The 19,638-nt window shown below is 44.9% G+C and overlaps 3 protein-coding genes and 1 non-coding gene across 5 annotated transcripts; 3 read left to right on the forward strand and 1 right to left on the reverse strand.

Moving 5' to 3' along the window:
• Positions 1-4,595: 4,595 nt before the first annotated feature.
• LOC100278407 (uncharacterized) lies at positions 4,596-7,718 on the forward strand. Its single transcript, NM_001151699.2, has 7 exons — positions 4,596-5,141; positions 5,608-5,660; positions 5,840-5,932; positions 6,014-6,237; positions 6,572-6,638; positions 7,285-7,392; positions 7,556-7,718. Exons 1-7 carry the CDS (start codon positions 4,727-4,729, stop codon positions 7,580-7,582), a joined length of 987 nt encoding a protein of 328 aa, NP_001145171.2. The 5' UTR covers positions 4,596-4,726; the 3' UTR covers positions 7,583-7,718.
• Positions 7,719-7,799: 81 nt separating this feature from the next.
• LOC125446241 (pentatricopeptide repeat-containing protein, mitochondrial) lies at positions 7,800-9,594 on the reverse strand. The gene has a single exon (NM_001407486.1). It carries the CDS (start codon positions 9,394-9,396, stop codon positions 7,834-7,836), a length of 1,563 nt encoding a protein of 520 aa, NP_001394415.1. The 5' UTR covers positions 9,397-9,594; the 3' UTR covers positions 7,800-7,833.
• Positions 9,595-14,540: 4,946 nt separating this feature from the next.
• On the forward strand, positions 14,541-17,085 carry LOC100275396 (uncharacterized). 2 transcript variants are annotated; one of them, XM_020549609.2, is made up of 2 exons: positions 14,541-15,310; positions 16,441-17,085. In XM_020549609.2, exons 1-2 carry the CDS (start codon positions 14,717-14,719, stop codon positions 16,567-16,569), a joined length of 723 nt encoding a protein of 240 aa, XP_020405198.1. In that variant the 5' UTR covers positions 14,541-14,716; the 3' UTR covers positions 16,570-17,085. The 2 variants fall into 2 exon arrangements, with proteins under 2 accessions (XP_020405198.1, NP_001307011.1); NM_001320082.1 differs by having other exon boundaries at positions 14,579-15,310; positions 16,438-16,781.
• Positions 17,086-17,681: 596 nt separating this feature from the next.
• Positions 17,682-17,763, forward strand: TRNAS-AGA (transfer RNA serine (anticodon AGA)). The gene has a single exon. It is a non-coding gene; the product is annotated as a tRNA-Ser (tRNA).
• Positions 17,764-19,638: the final 1,875 nt, after the last annotated feature.

Genomic DNA, 19,638 nt, shown 5'->3' on the forward strand with positions numbered 1-19,638 from the left:
TAAACAAGACCCTGAAGACCGATTCTAGAAATGAGATGATCGATCTATTGAAGGAATATTCAGATTGTTTTGCTTGGAATTACACTGAAATGCCTGGACTAAGCCGAGAAATTGTCGAACATCGGCTGCCTATTAAGTCTGGTTTCAGACCTTTCAAGCAAAAAGCTAGAACATTTCGTCCAGATCTTCTCCCACGAATCAAGGACGAAATCCACCGGCTGCTAGAAGCTAATTTTATTAGACCTTGCAGATACGCAGAGTGAGTCTCCAATATTGTGCCGGAAGAGAAGGAGTCAGGTAAACTTAGAGTATGCATTGATTTTCGCAATTTAAATAGAGCAACTCCTAAAGACGAATATCCCATGCCCATAGCCGACACATTAATCAATAATGCATCAGGAAATAGAATTATTAGCTTCCTTGATGGTAATGCCGGATATAATCAGATTTTCATGGCCGAAGAAGATGCGTCTAAAACAGCCTTTATATGTCCAGGCTTCATTGGTTTATTTGAGTGGGTTGTCATGACATTTGGTTTGAAAATTGCTGGTGCTACTTATCAAAGGGCTATGAATTTGATCTTCCATGAATTGTTAGGAAACACTGTAGAAGTTTACATTGATGATATTGTAGTCAAATCGGCTGAGTTTAGTTCTCATATAGCTGATTTGCGCAAAGCCTTTGATAAAATACGTCAGTATGGTTTGAAAATGAACCCACGTAAATGTGCTTTTGGAGTGTCGGCTGGTAAGTTTTTAGGATTTGTCATACATGAACATGGTATAGAGATAGACCCTGACCGAATCAAGTCTATTCGGAATGTGGGACCTCCGACCTGTAAGGTCGAGGTACAGAGATTTCTCGGCAAGGTGAATTATTTACGAAGGTTTATTTCTAACCTAGCTGGGAAGATTGATGCGTTCACCCCTATTCTTCGGCTTAAGAATGATGCCGAATTCGCTTGGGGGCAGAACAACAAGAAGCATTTAATCTTATCAAAAAATACTTATCTTCGGCTCCCGTATTAAAAGCACCACGAGCAGGAGTACCATTCCGATTATACATTGCAGCTGAAGATAAGGTCATTGGAGCTGTTCTGACACAAGAAACTGAGGGGAAGGAGCATGTGGTGACATATCTGAGCCGAAGGTTGGTGGATGTTGAAACAAGGTACACTTTTATTGAGAAGTTATGCATATGCTTGTTTTATGCATGCACCAAATGTAGATGTTATTTACTATCTAGTCATTGCACTGTTTCTGGTCAAGCCGATGTGATCAAATACATGTTGCATAACCCAATTATGAGTGGAAGAATTGGTAAGTGGGCTTATGCACTCATAGAATATGACTTGGCCTATGAACCATTGAAATCTATGAAAGGCCAAGTCGTAGCGGATTTTATTGTAGAACATCGGGTTAATGATATTCATGAACTAGACATGTCATACCTCACTATTACTCCTTGGACTTTATATTTTGATGGATCGGTTTGCAATGAAGGGCAAGGAATTGGCATTGTGCTTGTTTCACCAAGTAATGTCTCCTTTGACTTCTCTAGCCAATTGAAAACTTATTGCACTAACAACCAAGCCGAATATGAAGCACTTTTGTTCGGTTTAGAACTTTTAAATGGTATGGGAGTAAAACATGTGAAGGTATTTGGTGATTCTCAGCTGGTTGTCCAACAAGTGTTAGAAGAATATCAATGTTTTGATGGTACTCTAAATAGTTACCTTGAGAAATGTTGGAGCATAATCCGTTCTTTTGACGAATTCAGTATTCGGCATATCTCTAGAGTTGAGAATCATAGAGCTAACGATTTGGCACAAGATGCATCAGGTTATCGGATAAAGAGAGGGAAATTTCACAAAACTGAAAATCTGATAACCAGTGCAGAGCCAAATTCCCAGGTCGCGGACCGTCCGCATGATGACGCCGAACCGTCCGGGGTTACCAGAAATGTTCTCTTAATCGATTCGGCTAACAATGAAGCCGATGCAAGTGATTGGAGGACACCTATACTTATATATTTACGAAATCCCAATATCAGGACAGATAAGAACATTCGGCGAACAGCTTTCAAGTATGTTTTGATGAGTGATGAACTTTACCGCCGAACAGTCAATGACGTCCTGCTTAAGTGCTTGGGCCCAGATGATGCTATATTAGCCATGGCCGAAGTACATGAAGGAATTTGTGGTACCCATCAATCAGCTCCAAAGATGAAGTGGTTGTTGCGAAGGTCTGGTTTTTATTTGCCTAATATGATAGCTGATTGTTTCAAGTACTACAAGGGTTGCCAAGTGTGTCAAAAATTCGGCGACCTACAGTTGGTCCCTGCAGCCGAATTACATCCTATCATCAAGCCGTGGCCGTTCAGAGGATGGGGATTAGACTTTATTGGAGAAATCCATCCTTCATCATCAAAGGGGCATCGGTTCGTGTTAGTTGCCACTGACTACTTTACCAAATGGACTGAAGTCGTTGCTCTGAAGAACATGACACACAAGGAGGTAATTGAGTTCATAACTGAGCATATTATTCATAGATTCGGCATTCCCCAGACCTTGACTACAGATCAAGGGACTTCTTTTATGTCAAAGGAGGTACGTGAATTTGCTGAATTATATAGAATTAAGTTGCTTAATTCATCTCCATACTATGCTCAGGCCAATGGACAGGCCGAGTCTAGTAATAGGACATTGATCAACTTGATAAAAAAGAAGATATCTGATAATCCTAAGCATTGGCATAAGATTTTGTCCGAAGCTTTATGGGCTCATAGAATATCTAGACATCGTGCTACTAAAATATCTCCTTTTGAGCTTGTCTATGGGCAGGAAGCAGTGTTGCCTGTGGAAATAAGTCTGAATGCTGTCAGGTTCGCCAGACAAAATGATCTAACTATTACTGATTATTATAATTCAATGATGGATAATATTGATGAGGTGACCGACAAGAGGATGGTAGCTTTGGGAGCAATAGAAAAGGACAAGATCATGGTAGCCAGGGCCTACAACAAGAAGGTCAAAACAAAATCATTTCAAGTAGGGGACCTGGTGTGGAAGACCATTCTGCCTCTAAGGAATAAAGACCGGAAGTTCGGAAAATGGTCGCCAAGCTGGGAGGGTCCTTATAAAGTAAAACAAGTGATGTCTGGTAACGCCTATTTATTGCAAACATTACAAGGTAAAGATCTGCCCAAAGCCTTGAATGGGCGTTTCCTTAAGCAGTACCATCCTAGTATGTGGCAAGATGCCTAAGAGAACCGATGTAATCTCATCGAGTTATTTGCTTTTGGTTTGCTCAGCTCCACCAAAAGGCGGGGGGGGCATATGTTGAGCACCAAATTGAGGTGCGGACAGTCCGGCCCTGAGGCCGGACGGTCCGCGGTCCGGACGGTCCGCGCACGCGCAGAACAGATTAGGGTTCCGAGTTTTTCGCTGCGTTTGTTGGCGAAAATCCCGGGATTTGCTCGGAGTTTTGACGGTAAAGGGTCCAACCCCCTCCTCTTTAAATAGAGAGGTCTACGGCCGATTTGTAGTCATCAATCGAATCAATACAACTTCTATTTCGCATTTTATCTTAGGAGTAGTTCTAGTTTAGCCCTAGTTTAGCCTTCCAATCCCCAAATTCTCCGCCTCTCCTCGACTATACGTCGATTAGAGGAGTCTAGGTCGGTCTACCCGAGCCTAGACAACTCCTAGGATCTCTCCTCCCCGACGGGGTCCCTCCCGGGAGCGAGATCCAGGCGCCGCCGGCGATCTTCCGCCGCCCCTGCGCACGCGCGGACCGTCCGGCCCTAGGGCGCGGACCGTCCGGCCGTCAGGCAGGGAACCCGAGCTCCTGCACCAGGTCGCGGACCGTCCGCGCCTGACCAGAGAGCACCACCGCCTCGCGCCAGGTCGTGGACTGTCCGGCCTTGGGCCGCGGACCGTCCGCGCCTGACCAGAGAGCACCGCCGCTGGTTCTCTTGAGTAATTGACGCCTCCAAAAAGGTGTCAACACTATCTTATTATAATAAAGATTTATGAATCTGTAAGTTAATACATATTTGGATATTTAATTTAATACTAAAAGTTAGAAGCTATAACGATGATATGATAATAATATTATAAAGATTTTGGGTTTATAGTGTTAAACACTTAAAATATGATTTTTTAGTTATATATATATTTATGTACATAGATATTTATATTTAGTTATGTGGCTCACGAGTCTAACGAGTTGGCTCGAGCTTTCTAACGAGCTAGCTCGATATCCACCCGTACTTGTAATCCCTACTACAGTCACTCAGGTGCAGGTAATATAAGCTTCATTCCCTTTTGCTGGAAGTAGTACTTTGCATTGCTCGAAACATGATAAACTGCTTGTGTTAACTTGCACACTATCTAGATTCTGGTCACGCGATATTATTTACTGATTAGTTAGGACACTTAGTATAACACTGACAGAAAAGGTGTTTTTAATTCCAAACGAGCTAGAGGGCTGCTTTGGCAGACATGCATCACACTGACAAACAGGGCCCACACTCTGGGTTTCATTTGTTCCGTCCGCGCTCCCGGAGCGACGTGCTCCTCTCCTTCCTCCTCTCTCTTCTCCAGCGCCTTCCCCTGCTCCCTCTTATCGCCTTCGCGCTCTAAAATGGCCTCACACTCCGCCACACAGTAAACAAAACGACGGGCCCACTCCCCGACGGCTGACGCCCTCCCACGGCCCCTTCCATGAGGCAGCTGCACCTCTCGCCGCAGCTCTCCCCCTCCCCGGTCCTCTCCTCTCACTTCTCGCCGCCGCCGGCGGAGGCCTTGTCCTGGCGGCGGCGGCTGCACCGGGGACGGGCCTTCCAACCGCCGCTCTCCTCGCTGCGGGATCCCAACAAGGCCACGCTCCGCAAGGCCTCGTCCAACGTCCCCTTCCGCCTCGGCGGTGGCGGGAGCGGCAGCCCCAAGGACCGCCGCCCCGCCGACGACGACAAGGAGGAGGAGGAGGCCGAGGGCGAGGGCGGCGCAGGAGCACTCACGGGGACGCTGGTCGCAGGAGCGCTACTGGTTGGTTTCGTAGGGGGGTTTGGGGCGGCCGGATACGTGTACAAGGACCAGATCAACACTTTCCTCACGCAGTTCTCAGGGTTCATTGACGGTAATGGACTGCTCGAGCTTTGCTCTTCGGCTCGTATTTAGTGCTTGTTTGAGCTTCTCTGATGATGGGATACCAGTGATTTGGACTTGGATCAAAGCCAGTGTTAAGGCTTGCTTGCTGACATGATATAATGCATGTTTTGTTGTCAATTTCAAATAAATGCAAGCCCTAATTAGCTGGGTCGTGAATTTCTGTGACAATGATAGCTGATAGCATTACGCCATTACCATCGACCTTTACCCTGTAAGGGATCCTACATTCCTACTGTAAATCGTTGCACCCTCTTTCATTTCAGTCAGGGCATTGTGCAATACGCTCTGTATGTGTTGTATAGGGAAAAACAAGGACTGCTGATCTGAAGAGTTGCATGTCTTTACCGCTCCTTGTTTGATTGTCATGGAATTGTTGTACATATCCCTTAGCTGGATCTTTTTAGCTAAACTGTTGTGTTGTCTTACATGGGCAGGCTATGGTCCAGCCGGATATGCTCTGTTCGTACTTGTATATGCAGGATTGGAGGTATGTCCTCAATTGAGCACCCTCATTCTTGGTGGTGTTTATTATAATGGCTTTTTTCGTTTCCATTGCAGTAGCTAGTCAACTACAAACAATGATATGAAGTTGAAAAGATATTGCCACTTGCGTATCTGGATTGGAACTTTAGCCTGTGAATTAATATTGTTTTTCTTTTATTTCAGGTTCTCGCTATTCCCGCAATACCTTTAACCATGTCAGCTGGTCTATTATTTGGTAGTGTGACCGGTACAATTATTGTTTCAATCAGTGGAACAGTAAGCACTTCACATCAGTAGCACTTATTCTGAATTCTGCCCGAACTTGCATCTGCTTACAGAAATTTACTGATTTTGTAGCTAGCTGCAGCGGTGGCCTTCCTTATTGCTAGATACTTCGCCAGAGAGAGAATTCTTAAATTGGTTGAAGGAAATAAGAAGTTTCTGGCAATTGATAAAGCAATAGGTGAAAATGGATTCAAGGTTGTCACTTTGCTTCGTTTGAGTCCCCTGTTACCTTTCTCCCTTGGGAACTATCTATATGGCCTGACTTCAGTGAAGTTCTTGCCATATGTCTTGGGCAGGTTAGTTTCTACTCTCCTTACTCTGTTTGTGGAATTATCTGTGGATATCCATGAATGTAATTTGTAGTTATACGCAAGCTGCATTTAGTGAGAAATTGTCTGTTGTTAATGGCATAGTTTCTTCTGCATGTTTCATATGCTGCATTATGTTAATGCTTTTCTGGAAGGGTTGTAATTATGTGACTAAAGGAATAAAAATTATGACTTATGCGAGTATCACTTTCTTGTTACCTATGTTTGGGACTTTAATTTTGTGAGGGATGATGCCAACACTAGTTGTTTTCTTCAAAAACCTTGTTTGCTCTGATATCCACTTTGTGTTATTCCCATGCAGTTGGTTGGGAATGCTTCCAGGTTCATGGGCTTACGTCAGCGCTGGTGCATTCGGGCGAGCTATAATTGTGAGTTCTTAAACTGCCTGTATTTTAAGTCCATCTTCGTTAAAAAATGTACTTCCAAAATGGCAAAAGAGGATTGCTATGTAATAGCCACATTATTGTGCCATCAAAGTTTTCAGCTTCTAATAGCTGCTAGGCACTGCTATTACTTACCATATGGGTAGCTCCTGCTCTCCTATATAGGACTTAGTAAAAGTTAACTGTTTCTATCCCATGTAATTCGGAGTCTCTCATTATGCTGATGGTCTTTACTTTCCAGAGAAGTACCAACATGACAATTCTTTAGATGTTCTATCATGCAATAATACTTGAGATGTTCACATATCCCAATCCAGACATCTTACTCCACTTCAAGACATTGCTTTGCAATTTGCTTCCTGCTCCTATTACTGTTTCCATCTTTGGCATATCAGTTCATACTCATTTCATGACAATATCATAATCTGGTGTTGATAATGAAGTATCCACATAGCTCTGTTGAATATAGTCACTCTGTCCGTGTGAGGAGTGATGAGAAAATGCAACTGGAACTGGAAAGTAATATCTATAGATTTTCCTATTTGCGTAGCAGCACAGCTTTTGTATGAATTTTGTAGGGGGGGAAACAATGTATGACTGGCTCGAATGGAGTAATGATTTTTTTTTACAGCAAGAGGAGTCGGAAATTGGTTGGGGAGGAAATGGACAGCTATGGACATTGAGTGTTGGGTTATTGTTTACGGCCATGGCTGCCGCTTATGTAACAAGGCTCGCAAAGGTGAGGACCTATTTTCCCATGGACCATGTTTCTGGACTTCTGATATCCCCAAGATAACAAAACTTTGTTGATAGTCAGGGATTATTGCACGTGTGGTTATTTTTTAGTCTTGTAATTGCTTCAGAGTTTAGTCAATACTGACTGCTCTCTTGCGCTTTTTCAGGATGCTGTAAAGGAGATCGATGACTAGAATAGTAGGATTCTCTAGTAGAAAGGGCCCTCTGGAGTCTGATAGTATACTAGCACATCGTACATCACTGGCACCTTTGGTGCAATCAAATCTAATAGAAATTCAGAGCAATTTTCTGAGTGAATTTGATCTCTTGATGTGGTGCCGATTCTCATTGATCACAAAATTCCTATACCATTAATTCGCTCTACGGTGCATATACCAGATAAGAATCTATCGAAATTAAAGAGAGCTGACTTCGCCGAATCTCCCTACCAGTAATCACCACAAGAACACTCTCCGTCTTTCATGTGGTGGAAGCAGTTCGCATCCCTCAAAATAATCTCTCTGCCGTACACCTTGGCGACCATCTTGATCGCAGTGTGGCAGTCGCCACATACCCGGAGGTTCTTGAACACGCGGATGGGTGCGGCCGCTGGCACAGCGAGCAGCCCGAAGGCCACGGCAAGCCTCTCACTATGGTACGCCAGCCCCCTCTGCCTCCACTCCGGCACCTCGTCCTGCAGCGCCCAGTCCGTGTCCGGCACGTAACCCTCGACCCGGATCCTTTCGGTCATCTCCTCCACTTTGCGGTAGATCTCTGCCGCCCGCGGGTGATCGCGGTCCTCGACGTGGAACAGGTGCGTGATGCCGTTCACGCCCACCCAGCTGCACCCGGGCTCCTTGGTGACCCCTCTCGCCTTCATCAGCGCGCGGATCCTCGCGACGTCGCCCCATCTCCTCGCCCGGGAGTAGAGGTTGGACAGCATGACGTACGGCACGGCGTCCGCCGGGTCCAGCCTCCACACCATCTCGGCCGCGCGCTCGGCGAGCTCCGCGTTCTGGTGCACCCGACACGCGCCCAGCAGCGACTTCCACACCGTGGCGTCCAGCTCCGTGGAGCTCCGGTTCAGCAGGTCCATGGCCTCGTCCAGCCTCCCCGCCCGGCCTAACAAGTCGACCATGCACGCGTAGTGATCCGGTCCGGGAGCGATGCCGTAGACGGGCACCATGGAACGGAAGTGAGCCCGGCCGGCGTCGACAAGACCGGCGTGGCTGCACGCGAAGAGCAGACCGATGAAGGTCACGTAGTCCGGCCTGCACCCGGACCGGACCATATCGGCGTAGACCTCGAGCGACTGTCTGCCACGGCCGTTCTGCGCGTACCCGACGATGAGGGCCGTCCACGTGATCGTGCACCGCGCCGGCATCGCGTCGAACACCGCCCGCGCGTCGCGCAGCGCGCCGGTCTTGGCGTACATGGACACGAGCGAGTTCTCGACGGAGCGGAACGGCCGGAGCCCGAGGCGGACCGCGGCGGCGTGCACCGACCGGCCCAGGTCGAGCGCGGTGGAGGCCGCGCACGAGCTGAGGGCCGCCGGGACGGCGAACTCGTCGGGCTGGACCCCCGAGGCGACCATGCCGTGGTACGCGCGGACGGCCGCGCCGTGGGCGCCAGCGCGCGCGAGCCCCGTGAGGAGCGAGGTCCAGGTGACGACGTCCCGGCGCGGCATTTCGTCGAACACGGCCCGCGCCGCGGCGGCGCCCGCGTGGGGCAGCCTGGCGTAGGCGTCGACGAGCGCGTTGGCGACGTGGAGGTGGGGCGCGAGGCCCGCGCGGAGGAGGAGCGCGTGCAGCGCGGCCACCGCCTCGGGCGGACCCCGCAGCTGCGCCGCGGAGTTGAGGAGCGGCGGGAGGGTGTACTCGTCGGCGCGCAGGCCCCGCCCGCGCATCTCGCGGAACAGCGCCAGCGCGCGCGCGTACAGCCCCGCGCGGGCGCACCGGGAGATGGCGGCGTTGTAGGCCACCACCACCGTGCCCGCCGGCAACGCCATCGGCGGGCCCCGGTGGGATCGGACACTGCCGTCAGTTACTGCGTACGTACTACTGTAGAATGGAAAACGCGCGTCGAGAACGGCGACGGCGCTTCACACTTCCATGCTTCGTGCACGTCCTAGCTAGTCGCAGGCTCGCGCCACATTCTTGGCGTGCAGGTCCACGGCGGCGCGACTTGTGCAAACCTATCCATCCAGGGGTCTGCTCTGTTCGTGCAACGGGAGTTCCATGGTGCAACAAACGGCTGGCTGCAGCCGAGCCACAGGAACAGGAAGAGTTCGGTGGTCAACATCCTGTCGTTGATTACCGCAGTGAGTCCATGGATCTGCTCCCGAAATGCACGACGAACGCCAGAGACAGACTAGGATGAGTGGATGACGGCAACCAGGGCCGCCGAATTTGTCACTTGATTTTTCCCACAAAAATAGCTAAGAGCAGTCTTAATCCTCTACATCATGTAGTTTTTATAGTATTAATTTAGCTGTCACATATACTAAATGATATATGACAAATAATTAAATAAGAAAAGAATAAGAAAGTGGGTCTTTGTTTCAACACGATATTCAAAATACAATGAGAGAAGATAAATATTAAATTCAGTTAATTAATATTGATGTTTGCGTTGAAGAGGTTCTATCATGAGGTTCTGCCACATTGGAGGAGTATTCAAGACCCAATATTCTAGATGACGTGGAGACTATATATAAACTATGTTGTGTTTGGTTTGAGGAATCACTCTATCAAAATTGAGGTATTGCATCATATGTTTATTTCTCAAATTTGGTGGAATGACTCTATTCTTTATAGTACTAACTAAATGTGAGGAATAAGGTGGTGATAGATTAATTTATTCTATTTCACAAACTAAATAAAAAAAAGTAATGAGAAGAAGATGAACTAGTTCATTTTTCAAACCAAACACCGTGTATATCACTTGATTCTCGTTTTGGCTGTGAGGCAATGACGACTGCCACGAGCTCCCAAAAATCTCGCTCTCACTCGACGGCTCTACTACTCCATCGGTATGGGTACAAGTCTACCAGAGAAAAACAGGTGCAGACAAATTAAACGAGATGAGGCCATGAGGGGGCCGTGCACCAAAATCTGACGCTGATTTTTGACCGCCACGCAAAAAGACGAAGTTGGACGCCTCTAAAATACAAGGACATTATTAAAATCTACAGGTTCGCAGCCGCCGGCCACCGCTTCTATGCACACGTTCTGTTTCTGCATGCAGGGCTCCAAAAATCTGGTGGTTTCATTACACATTTCGCTTTATATTCTCGTGCACGAACTATCAGAATGACAGCAGATTCGACGGTAGCAACCGGTTATCAGAAATAGTCCAGCCAAGCTAGAAAGGGAAATTATCGACAAAAAGAATTAGAGGTTTGAATGCACTAGTAGACATCCAAACATCCTAACTAGTAATTCAGCTTTCGTTATTTTTAGCAAATTAGGTAATAGTTAGCTACCTATTTGTTAGTTAGTTAATTCTACTGGTAATTTTTAGTCAAACTATTAGCTCTATAACATTCAAATATTTCATTAATATTACATAACAGTTCAACATAGCCTTCTACTTAGGCCCCGGAATCACTAGAGCTAATAATTAGCTATCTAATAAATTATTAGTTATATTGAGCTAGCTAATGAACAAATTATTAGCTGTGAAGTAGCTAACAATTAGCTTGAGAATATTTAGAACCCAACAACTAATTTTTAATATCTAACTATTAGTTTTAGAGGTTCCATACATGACCTTATGTAATGTTTCAATATAGTAGAGTTAATAGTTAGCTACTAAAATTAGTTAAAGACATATAAAATAGCTAATTATTTGTTAGAGCAACTTGAAGGCAATAATCTCGCCATGAGAAGTCCGATTTAGAAATTCGAGGCTACAAATAGAATCCAATAGGCTCTTCTCGTTTTTCATTTTTCCTTCAACGCTATTTCGGTGTTCTTGCTTGGCATGCCTGTTTCGCGCACGTGCCTTCACTCCCGCCGCCACAAGACCACACCTGCTGGAGGCCGAAGATTTTTTTTCTTGTATTTTTCCTACCATCACGTCATGTAGCTCGCCTCTGAGTACCATGAACACCGCTGAGCAACAGGAGATCATATGCTAGCCTCAAATTATCCAGACGTCTGCTAATGCGTGCTTTCCGGCTAGTGGACATAGGCTATCCCTGCTTGCTTTGTTCGGCGACCAGCAACAGCATCAGCTAGCAACAAAATGTTGGGCGGCGCCGGAGGCAGCATCGACCGGCAAGAAAAAAAATCATGCGTGGTGCTGAAAGACTCTACAATCTAAAGAATACTATTGACGTGGCATTTTTTTAATATGGAGACTCTGAATTATAGAGAGTGTTGGAGTAGCCAACTCTTTTATGCGTGAAATCTGACTTTGAGTAGAGTTGTGAATTGACCTGACGTGCCTCGGATGAAATCTTCCTCCGAAGCCCCTGGTCATTTCAGAGAATCTGAATGCTTCCTCCCCTCTTTGGCGGAAATCATTGTCAGCTCGAATATACTCGTCCATCTTCTGGAGCAGCTTCTCCAAAGTTTGAGGTGGCTTCCTGGCAAAGTATTGCGCTGAAGGTCCCGACCGAAGTCCCTTAATCATGGCCTCAATGACAATTTCATTGGGCACTGTTGGTGCCTGTGCCCTCAGACGCAGGAACCTTCGGATATAGGCCTGAAGGTATTCTTCGTGGTCCTGGGTGCACTGGAATAAAGCTTGAGCGGTGACCGGCTTCGTCTGAAACCCTTGGAAGCTGGTTATAAACATATCCTTCAGCTTCTGCCATGAGGTGATTGTTCCTGGCCGAAGAGAGGAGTACCAGGTTTGAGCGACACTCTTGACAGCCATGACAAAAGACTTTGCCATGACTGCAGTGTTGCCACCATACGAAGATATAGTTGCTTCATAGCTCATCAAGAATTGCTTCGGGTCTGAATGACCGTCGTACATGGGGAGCTGGGGTGGCTTGTAAGACTGGGGCCACGGTGTAGCCTGCAATTCTGTTGATAGAGGAGAAGCATCATCAAAAGCAAAATTTCCATGATGGAAATCTTCATACCAGTCGTCCTCATTGTAGAAGCCTTCTTGATGAAGCTCTCTGCACGGAGGCCTTCGGTTCTGGTCATCTTGGGCAAGATGACGAACCTCTTCCGAAGCTTCATCTATCTGCCTCTGAAGGTCAGCTAGACGAGTCATCTTCTCCTTCTTTCGTTGCACCTGTTGATGGAGCATCTCCAGTTTTGGATTTCCTGGTCCAAGTCGTCCTCCGGAGGCGTTGGACTAGTGGCCTTCCTCTTCTGGCTTCGGGCCTCCCTAAGAGAAAGGACGTCCTGATTGGGGTCCAGCGGCTGCAGAGTGGCAGCCCCTGTCGCTGAAGCTTTTTTTGGCGGCATGACGAAGGTGATGCTTGCCGAAGGTGTTCAAAGCTCAAGAAATGGAAGTGAGTTCACCGGAGGTGGGCGCCAATGTTGGGGACTTGTTCTTAAATGCTATGAATTAAGAACAAGACAACATAAAATGTTAAATATCAAAGCTCTTCGTCCTTCGAAGCATTATTTCTCTTTGGATATAATGGATTTCGGACGAAGGTTATGAAGGTCACACCTTCATAATCATAATAAAAGATAAAAGAGATTTATACACAAACACGGAAAATAGCATGATTACTTTGAACATTATTATTAATTTATTTCTATTTATTTTACTTATATAAACAACAACAAATTACAAATGTACCTTCGGCTTGAAGAAAAGTAAGAGTGCAAGCGTGATGCTAATGCCAAGTCAGCGTGAACAGTACGGGAGTACTGTTCATCTATTTATAGGCACGAGACGCAGCCCGTGTAAAATTACATTAATGCCCTTTACTTTTATCAATAACTCTATAGTAATTCTTCGAGGTCTAATTTGGCTTTTCATCTTTAAGTTGGTTCCCTTTTTCTGCTGTCATGCCGAAGCTTTTCTGCATATAGCTTCGTGATCGTCTCAACCTTCGTCATGATCGCCTTCCATCCCAGTCAAGCTTCGTCTTGACCATGCTCTTGTTTACCCGTAACCTGATTCCGAAGATGTCTACTCGCATACTTGGAAAACATTGTCAAATCATGTTTTTGAGGACCTTCGGAAGCCGAAGGCTCCCTACAGCCAGCTAATGAACAAATTATTAGATGTGAAGTAGCTAACAATTAGCTTGAGAATATTTGGAACCCAACAACTAATTTTTAATATCTAACTATTAGTTCTAGAGGTTCCATACATAACCTTATGTAATGTTTCAATATAGTAGAGTTAATAGTTAGCTACTAAAATTAGTTAAAACATATAAAATAGCTAATTATTTGTTAGAGCAACTTGTTGGCAATAATCTCGACATGAGAAGTCCGATTTAGAAATTCGAGGCTACATATAGAATCCAATAGGCTCTTCTCGTTTTTCATTTTTCCTTCAACGCTATTTCGGTGTTCTTGCTTGGCATGCCTGTTTCGCGCACGTGCCTTCACTCCCGCCGCCACAAGACCACACCTGCTGGAGGCCGAAGATTTTTTTTTCTTGTGTTTTTCCTACCATCACGTCATGTAGCTCGCCTCTGAGTACCATGAACACCGCTGAGCAACAGGAGATCATATGCTAGCCTCAAATTATCCAGACGTCTGCTAATGCGTGCTTTCCGGCTAGTGGACATAGGCTATCCCTGCTTGCTTTGTTCGGCGACCAGCAACAGCATCAGCTAGCAACAAAATGTTGGGCGGCGCCGGAGGCAGCATCGACCGGCAAGAAAAAAAATCATGCGTGGTGCTGAAAGCCTCTACAATCTAAAGAATACTATTGACGTGGCATTTTTTTTAATATGGAGACTCTGAATTTTAGAGTGTTGGAGTAGCCAACTCTTTTATGCGTGAAATCTGGCTAATCTAGCTAATTCTTTTAACTAATCTCTTGTAGATGCTCTAGCTAATTCCTATAGCAATTTTTAGTTAACTATTAGCTTAGTACATTTAAACACCGTTAAGATGAAATAAGTAACTATAAAATTGGCCCGTTTACTGACGACCACTGAATCACCGATGATGCACTATATTGAGATGACTCGTGGCATTACACGAATCGAATTCCCTCCGAACGCTGAACTCCAAGCAACCGCAAAATAACCACCGTTTCCTTGCAGCCCGCGAATCTTCGTCTCCCTTCCCCACCCGACACGGCACACCACTCTCCCTCCCTCCTTCCCTTCCCCTCCCCTCCCTTTTTTCCCTCCGAATCCCGCTCGCGAACCCTAGCCAGCCTTCCGCGAGATGGACGACGACTGGGAGCTCCTCCTCGCGTCCCCCAAGGCGGCCTCGGCGGCCGAGCCGTACGCCGGAGGCGGGGAGGACGACGCCGGCGCCATCAAGCACGACTACTTCGACCTCGGCTCCGACGCCAAGTACCCCCGGAGGGCGTCGCTGTCTACGGGGGACGAGGAGGAGGGCGCGGAGGAGGGGCTTCTCAGGGCGTCGGACAACGCGAGCTGGGTGGAGCCGGACCCTGACGACCTTCTCTTCCCCGGCCGCGACCGCGCGGCGCTATGGTCGGACTCGTCCTCCGACGGGGAGAGGCCCGAGGTCGAGGCCACCGATCCCGTGGGGCGGGCCAGGGAGGAGGGCGGGGTGATGGCGGCCGCGGCTGATGGGGTGGAGGGGGCCGTGGCGAAGGGAGGAGAACACGTCCGGTGGTGGAAGCTGCCGCTCGACGCGCTGCGTGTTTGGGCGATGCGCGCGGCGAGGAGCGCCTGTTCGGTGCCGTTCGCCGTCGCGCTGCTCGGATTCGCTGTGCTCGGGCGCCGGCTGTACAGGATGCGCCGCCAGAGCAAAGCCGCCGCGCGCGTCCGCCTCGTATTCGACGAAAAGGTGACGCCTTTCCATCCTCTTCCCTTCCCTGCCTCTGACTTTGTGGAATTTGCCTTCTACACACGCCGGTTTTTCCTGAGTCGCTTGTAGAAACTGATACATACTGAGCTTACCCGTAAGGCCAGCTCCAACAATGCCCCCATAACTCCCCCACCCTAGGTAGGGTGCGTTTTGGGGTGAAAATCCCCTCCAACGATGCTCCCACAGCTCACCCAATACCCCATATGGGGGAGAGAGGCAGCTCCCTATATAAAATGGGGTGAGTTCAATCTCCCCCATACTTTAATTACCCCATTTCTTTGTGATATTAACCTTTTTTAAGTATCATAACCTGATAATAATGTGTATTATAGTAGTACAAATAGTCTATGATTTTTTGAAATTTTGAAAACTGATAAAAATGTTAAATAACTGAATTATAGTATATAGGGAGTTGGATATAGTGAATGGTTGGAAATGTCCTGGATATGGGGGAATATTTTATGGGGTAACATAGTAAAGTATAATAGAAAGTACAGATAGGCGGGGAAATGTGGGAAGAATGGTTGAAGATGGTCTAAGGCCATAACTAGTTGGGACACTTTTTTTTTGCCATCCTTAGGGATGGCACCAAATCACCACTCACTGATCCGTAAGTTTGGCAAAAGATTAATTTCTTCGAACTAGCTTACTTGCGAGCTTGGTGCTTGGCTGCTCGCTGTATATATTTTTCACTGAATAAACGATGTGCTGTCTCACACTGGCTGACTGTCTTTTGGAGATGCTCTTGTGCTGTTTATGCTGAAGCCAAATTACAGAAAAGAAACAAAACATTATCGATGTAAGCTTGCCTCCCTACTCCCACAATCGCATGTGTGGTTGCTTCAGCTTCTAGGACTTTGTTATAGAACGTGAACGGATTATGAATGGCAGAGGAGATGTAATATCAGAGTATTCCTAGATCGAAGATTCAACAAATAATTGGTTGCAATGTTGGGATTATATGCTCCAATTGAGGAAATCCTTATCCATGTTTCCTAGTTTTCCCATTCTGTATTGCTTACCTCACTTTGCACTTTGCGATGCTTAATTCTCTATTAGACTCTTACTGACTGAAAGTTTTTTCTTGGGCTTATACGTCTCCGCAGAAGGCCTCCCAATTCAACGGCCAATCGTCACGTCTGAATGAATCCACGACGATGATGCGCCGAACTCCTTTCATAAAACCTATGCTTCCTGCCAATGGAGTGACTCCATGGCCTGTGCTGGGGCACCTGTGAGATGTGTGATCAGTGACGTGATAGAGCTAATAATACAGCTGCCCCAAGCCCTGCAGAGACGCTCACACTTGCTACAGGCCGGCATATTATGCAATGCCCAGCAGCAGATGTACTGGCTGCTTGTAATTCGAAACCACGCACTTGTGGAAGACCTTGCAAGCTTCCGTTCATGCAGAATGATATTTAGGCCTGATCTAGCTTATGCTTCTTTTGTGTATAGCCACCCATGTTTATATTTCTATTTTCTGAATCCTTGTATCATCGACTTATGTGCTGGAGATGTAAACGATTGAGTACTGAGTACCCAACTATCTATATGTAGTGTGATGTATCATGTATATGACGATTACCCTTAGGCCCTGTTCGGTTGTTCCGGATTGGAGCCCCGGATTAATTCTTAGCCGGATTACTTCTCTAATTTATATAGATTTTGATGAGCTGAAATAAATCCTGGCTCATTCCGGTACAACCGAACGGGCCCTTACCCATAAATCAATACACGTGGAAGTTAGATTATGTGCTGGGCTCATTTCATCACCTCTGATCTAGTTTTGAGTCACTACATCTACAATTTTGCAGTATATCTTTAGAAAAAGGTTGTTCGGAGTGACCTTACTGGGACTTTTGCGTATGTTTGGACGGTCTGAAAAGTGGGGAAACACAAAACGCGATGTGTCATGGCTATGATAGATTTATGCTAAAATGCCACCGGTTCCTACAAAACTGGGCTGATTATTATTTCGTTCAGCATTTGGATTCTCAGCAGTCAGCACTCAAAACAACTGTTCTACAGCTTCTCGTTCTCGAACACTAAAGAAGAAAACAAGCTTCATGATTTCCATGTAATTAGTATGAATCTACATGATGTATCTGTCTAGAAACATTCTTTCAATCCAACATATCTGGCAGAAACTGAATTCAGGATTTGGATGAGAATGGGGCCATGTATTGCATCTAGTTTTTGAAAAAATCCATGCTATAGTACTATCTGCGTGATACTAGGAAGCTACATGTTAGGGGAAACTTAATTTTATAGCATGCAAAAGATTAATTCCACTGGCATGGCATTAATAATTAGCTTTGTATATTTGTATACTTACCCAGACATCAAAGTGGTCGTGCCGGAGTGGTTATCGGGCATGACTAGAAATCATGTGGGCTTTGCCCGCGCAGGTTCGAATCCTGCCGACCACGTGTTTTTTCATTCCCTTCCTTTTCTTCCCTATTATTTCATTTTTGTCTGTCACGTTTATTCATTTATCTTTTTTTATTTGCAGCTAAATTTTAATTTTCGTTTATTCTCACACTGTTCATGTTTGATTCCTTCTAATGCCAAGGCAGTCCATCCTTTTAGGCTTTTTTACAGCTTTATATTAATTTTTTTTAACTTTAACTATTTTCCTGCAATAGTTAGTAATTCTAACGAGGGAGTACCACATTTATTCTTTTACTAGTTTATCATTTTACGTTTCCTTTTATACTACTATATATTTTTAATTTCACTTTATGTTTTCTCACACTATTAATGTTTGATTACTGTTGATGCAGTTAATTTTTAGGCTTTATTTGTAGACCTTTACTTTTAAGTTTTTAACTTTAACTGTTTTATTCTATTGTACCAACAATTCTAAAAAAGGGAATAGGGTAGGGGATTTGGGGAGTACACATGGGCAGCTCTCTATATATCCATGTGTGATTTGTGTACATACCAATAAGACAATAATACTCTATCTATTTCAAAATAGTAGTCGTTTTAACTATTGATTTTTATGTCTATACTTAAATGAATGAAAGATGAATCTAGACACATATAAAAAACACATGCATAAAGAATTGTATGAACATACTAATTTTCTAAAACGACAACTATTTTAGAGAGGGAATATACTTTTAAGATAACAGAAAAAATGTTTCAACTGCATCCTCTTTCAATAAGAGAAATCGGTTCAAACTATTACATATTATGACAAACGCTACCCAAACACAACCAAAGTTTGTCAAAAAAATCTCCATGTTAAAATTTGAGTCTAAAAATAAACTACCATTCATTGAATGTTAAAAATAGCATTATCGCCAATTTCCTAAGTGCAACAAACTTACTCCCTCCTGTGTCCTATCATTTGTCGTTTTGGATAAAGTTTGAGTCAAACTTATAAAATTTTGACTACAAATAGCTATTTTGTCATTTAGTTTTAAAACCTAATATTTATTTGCACCGATTTGTCTTAAAAGTATTTTTATGAAAATATTAATGTATTAATATTTTTTTTGTATTTAAAAATATTGGTCAAAGCTATATTTTGTAGACCGTGTCGTTGTCATAAACGAAAAATAATATGACACCGGAGTGAGTAGGTCAATAGCTAATTTTGGTTATTGTATGTCGTTGCAATTGCTGGACCTAGAATCAAAGTTAGTATCACCTAAATAAGACATGCAAAAAATGTTTGCACTTGTAAAACATATTAAATCATGTTACTCTTTTCTCCTTATAAAATAAGTCTAATGGCTTGTTTGGGATTGAAAGGGATTGAGAGATAATCCATTTTAACCAAATAGGCCCTAATAATGTATGGGTGTGGCCTCTATTTCTTAGCCTAAGTTTCACTAATACATGCTAAGGCAATCTCCACCAGCGTTCTCTATATTCATTCTCTATATCCGTTCTTTACAGTCTTCTCTAAAAAAATCTCTCATCTATATCTCCTTCCTCTACAACAGCGTCCTCTATTTCTTATTCTTTATACGTAAATAACCTATACTAGGGACATATTCTACTATGTACGTAATTGCCATTCTCTCAAATATATTGTATAAATTTTAGTTATGTTAAATATGTTGTTTAGAGTATTATAATGGATAGAGGAGATGAGAGAGAAACTTTGTATATAGAAAATCCAATAGCATCTTCTACATGTAGAGTAATGTTTAAATTAGAGGACAATGTTGGAGGGATAGAGCGCCAAAAATCTCCTCTAAATATAGGTTACAACCATTTAGAATTCATTGTTGAGAAATCCTAAGCTCAAAAGCAGTATGGTACGGTGCTTAGTTGGGCTCTAATCAACC

Source organism: Zea mays, chromosome 3 (assembly GCF_902167145.1).
Source record: "Zea mays cultivar B73 chromosome 3, Zm-B73-REFERENCE-NAM-5.0, whole genome shotgun sequence".
In the NCBI taxonomy this organism is placed as follows: Eukaryota; Viridiplantae; Streptophyta; class Magnoliopsida; order Poales; family Poaceae; genus Zea; species Zea mays.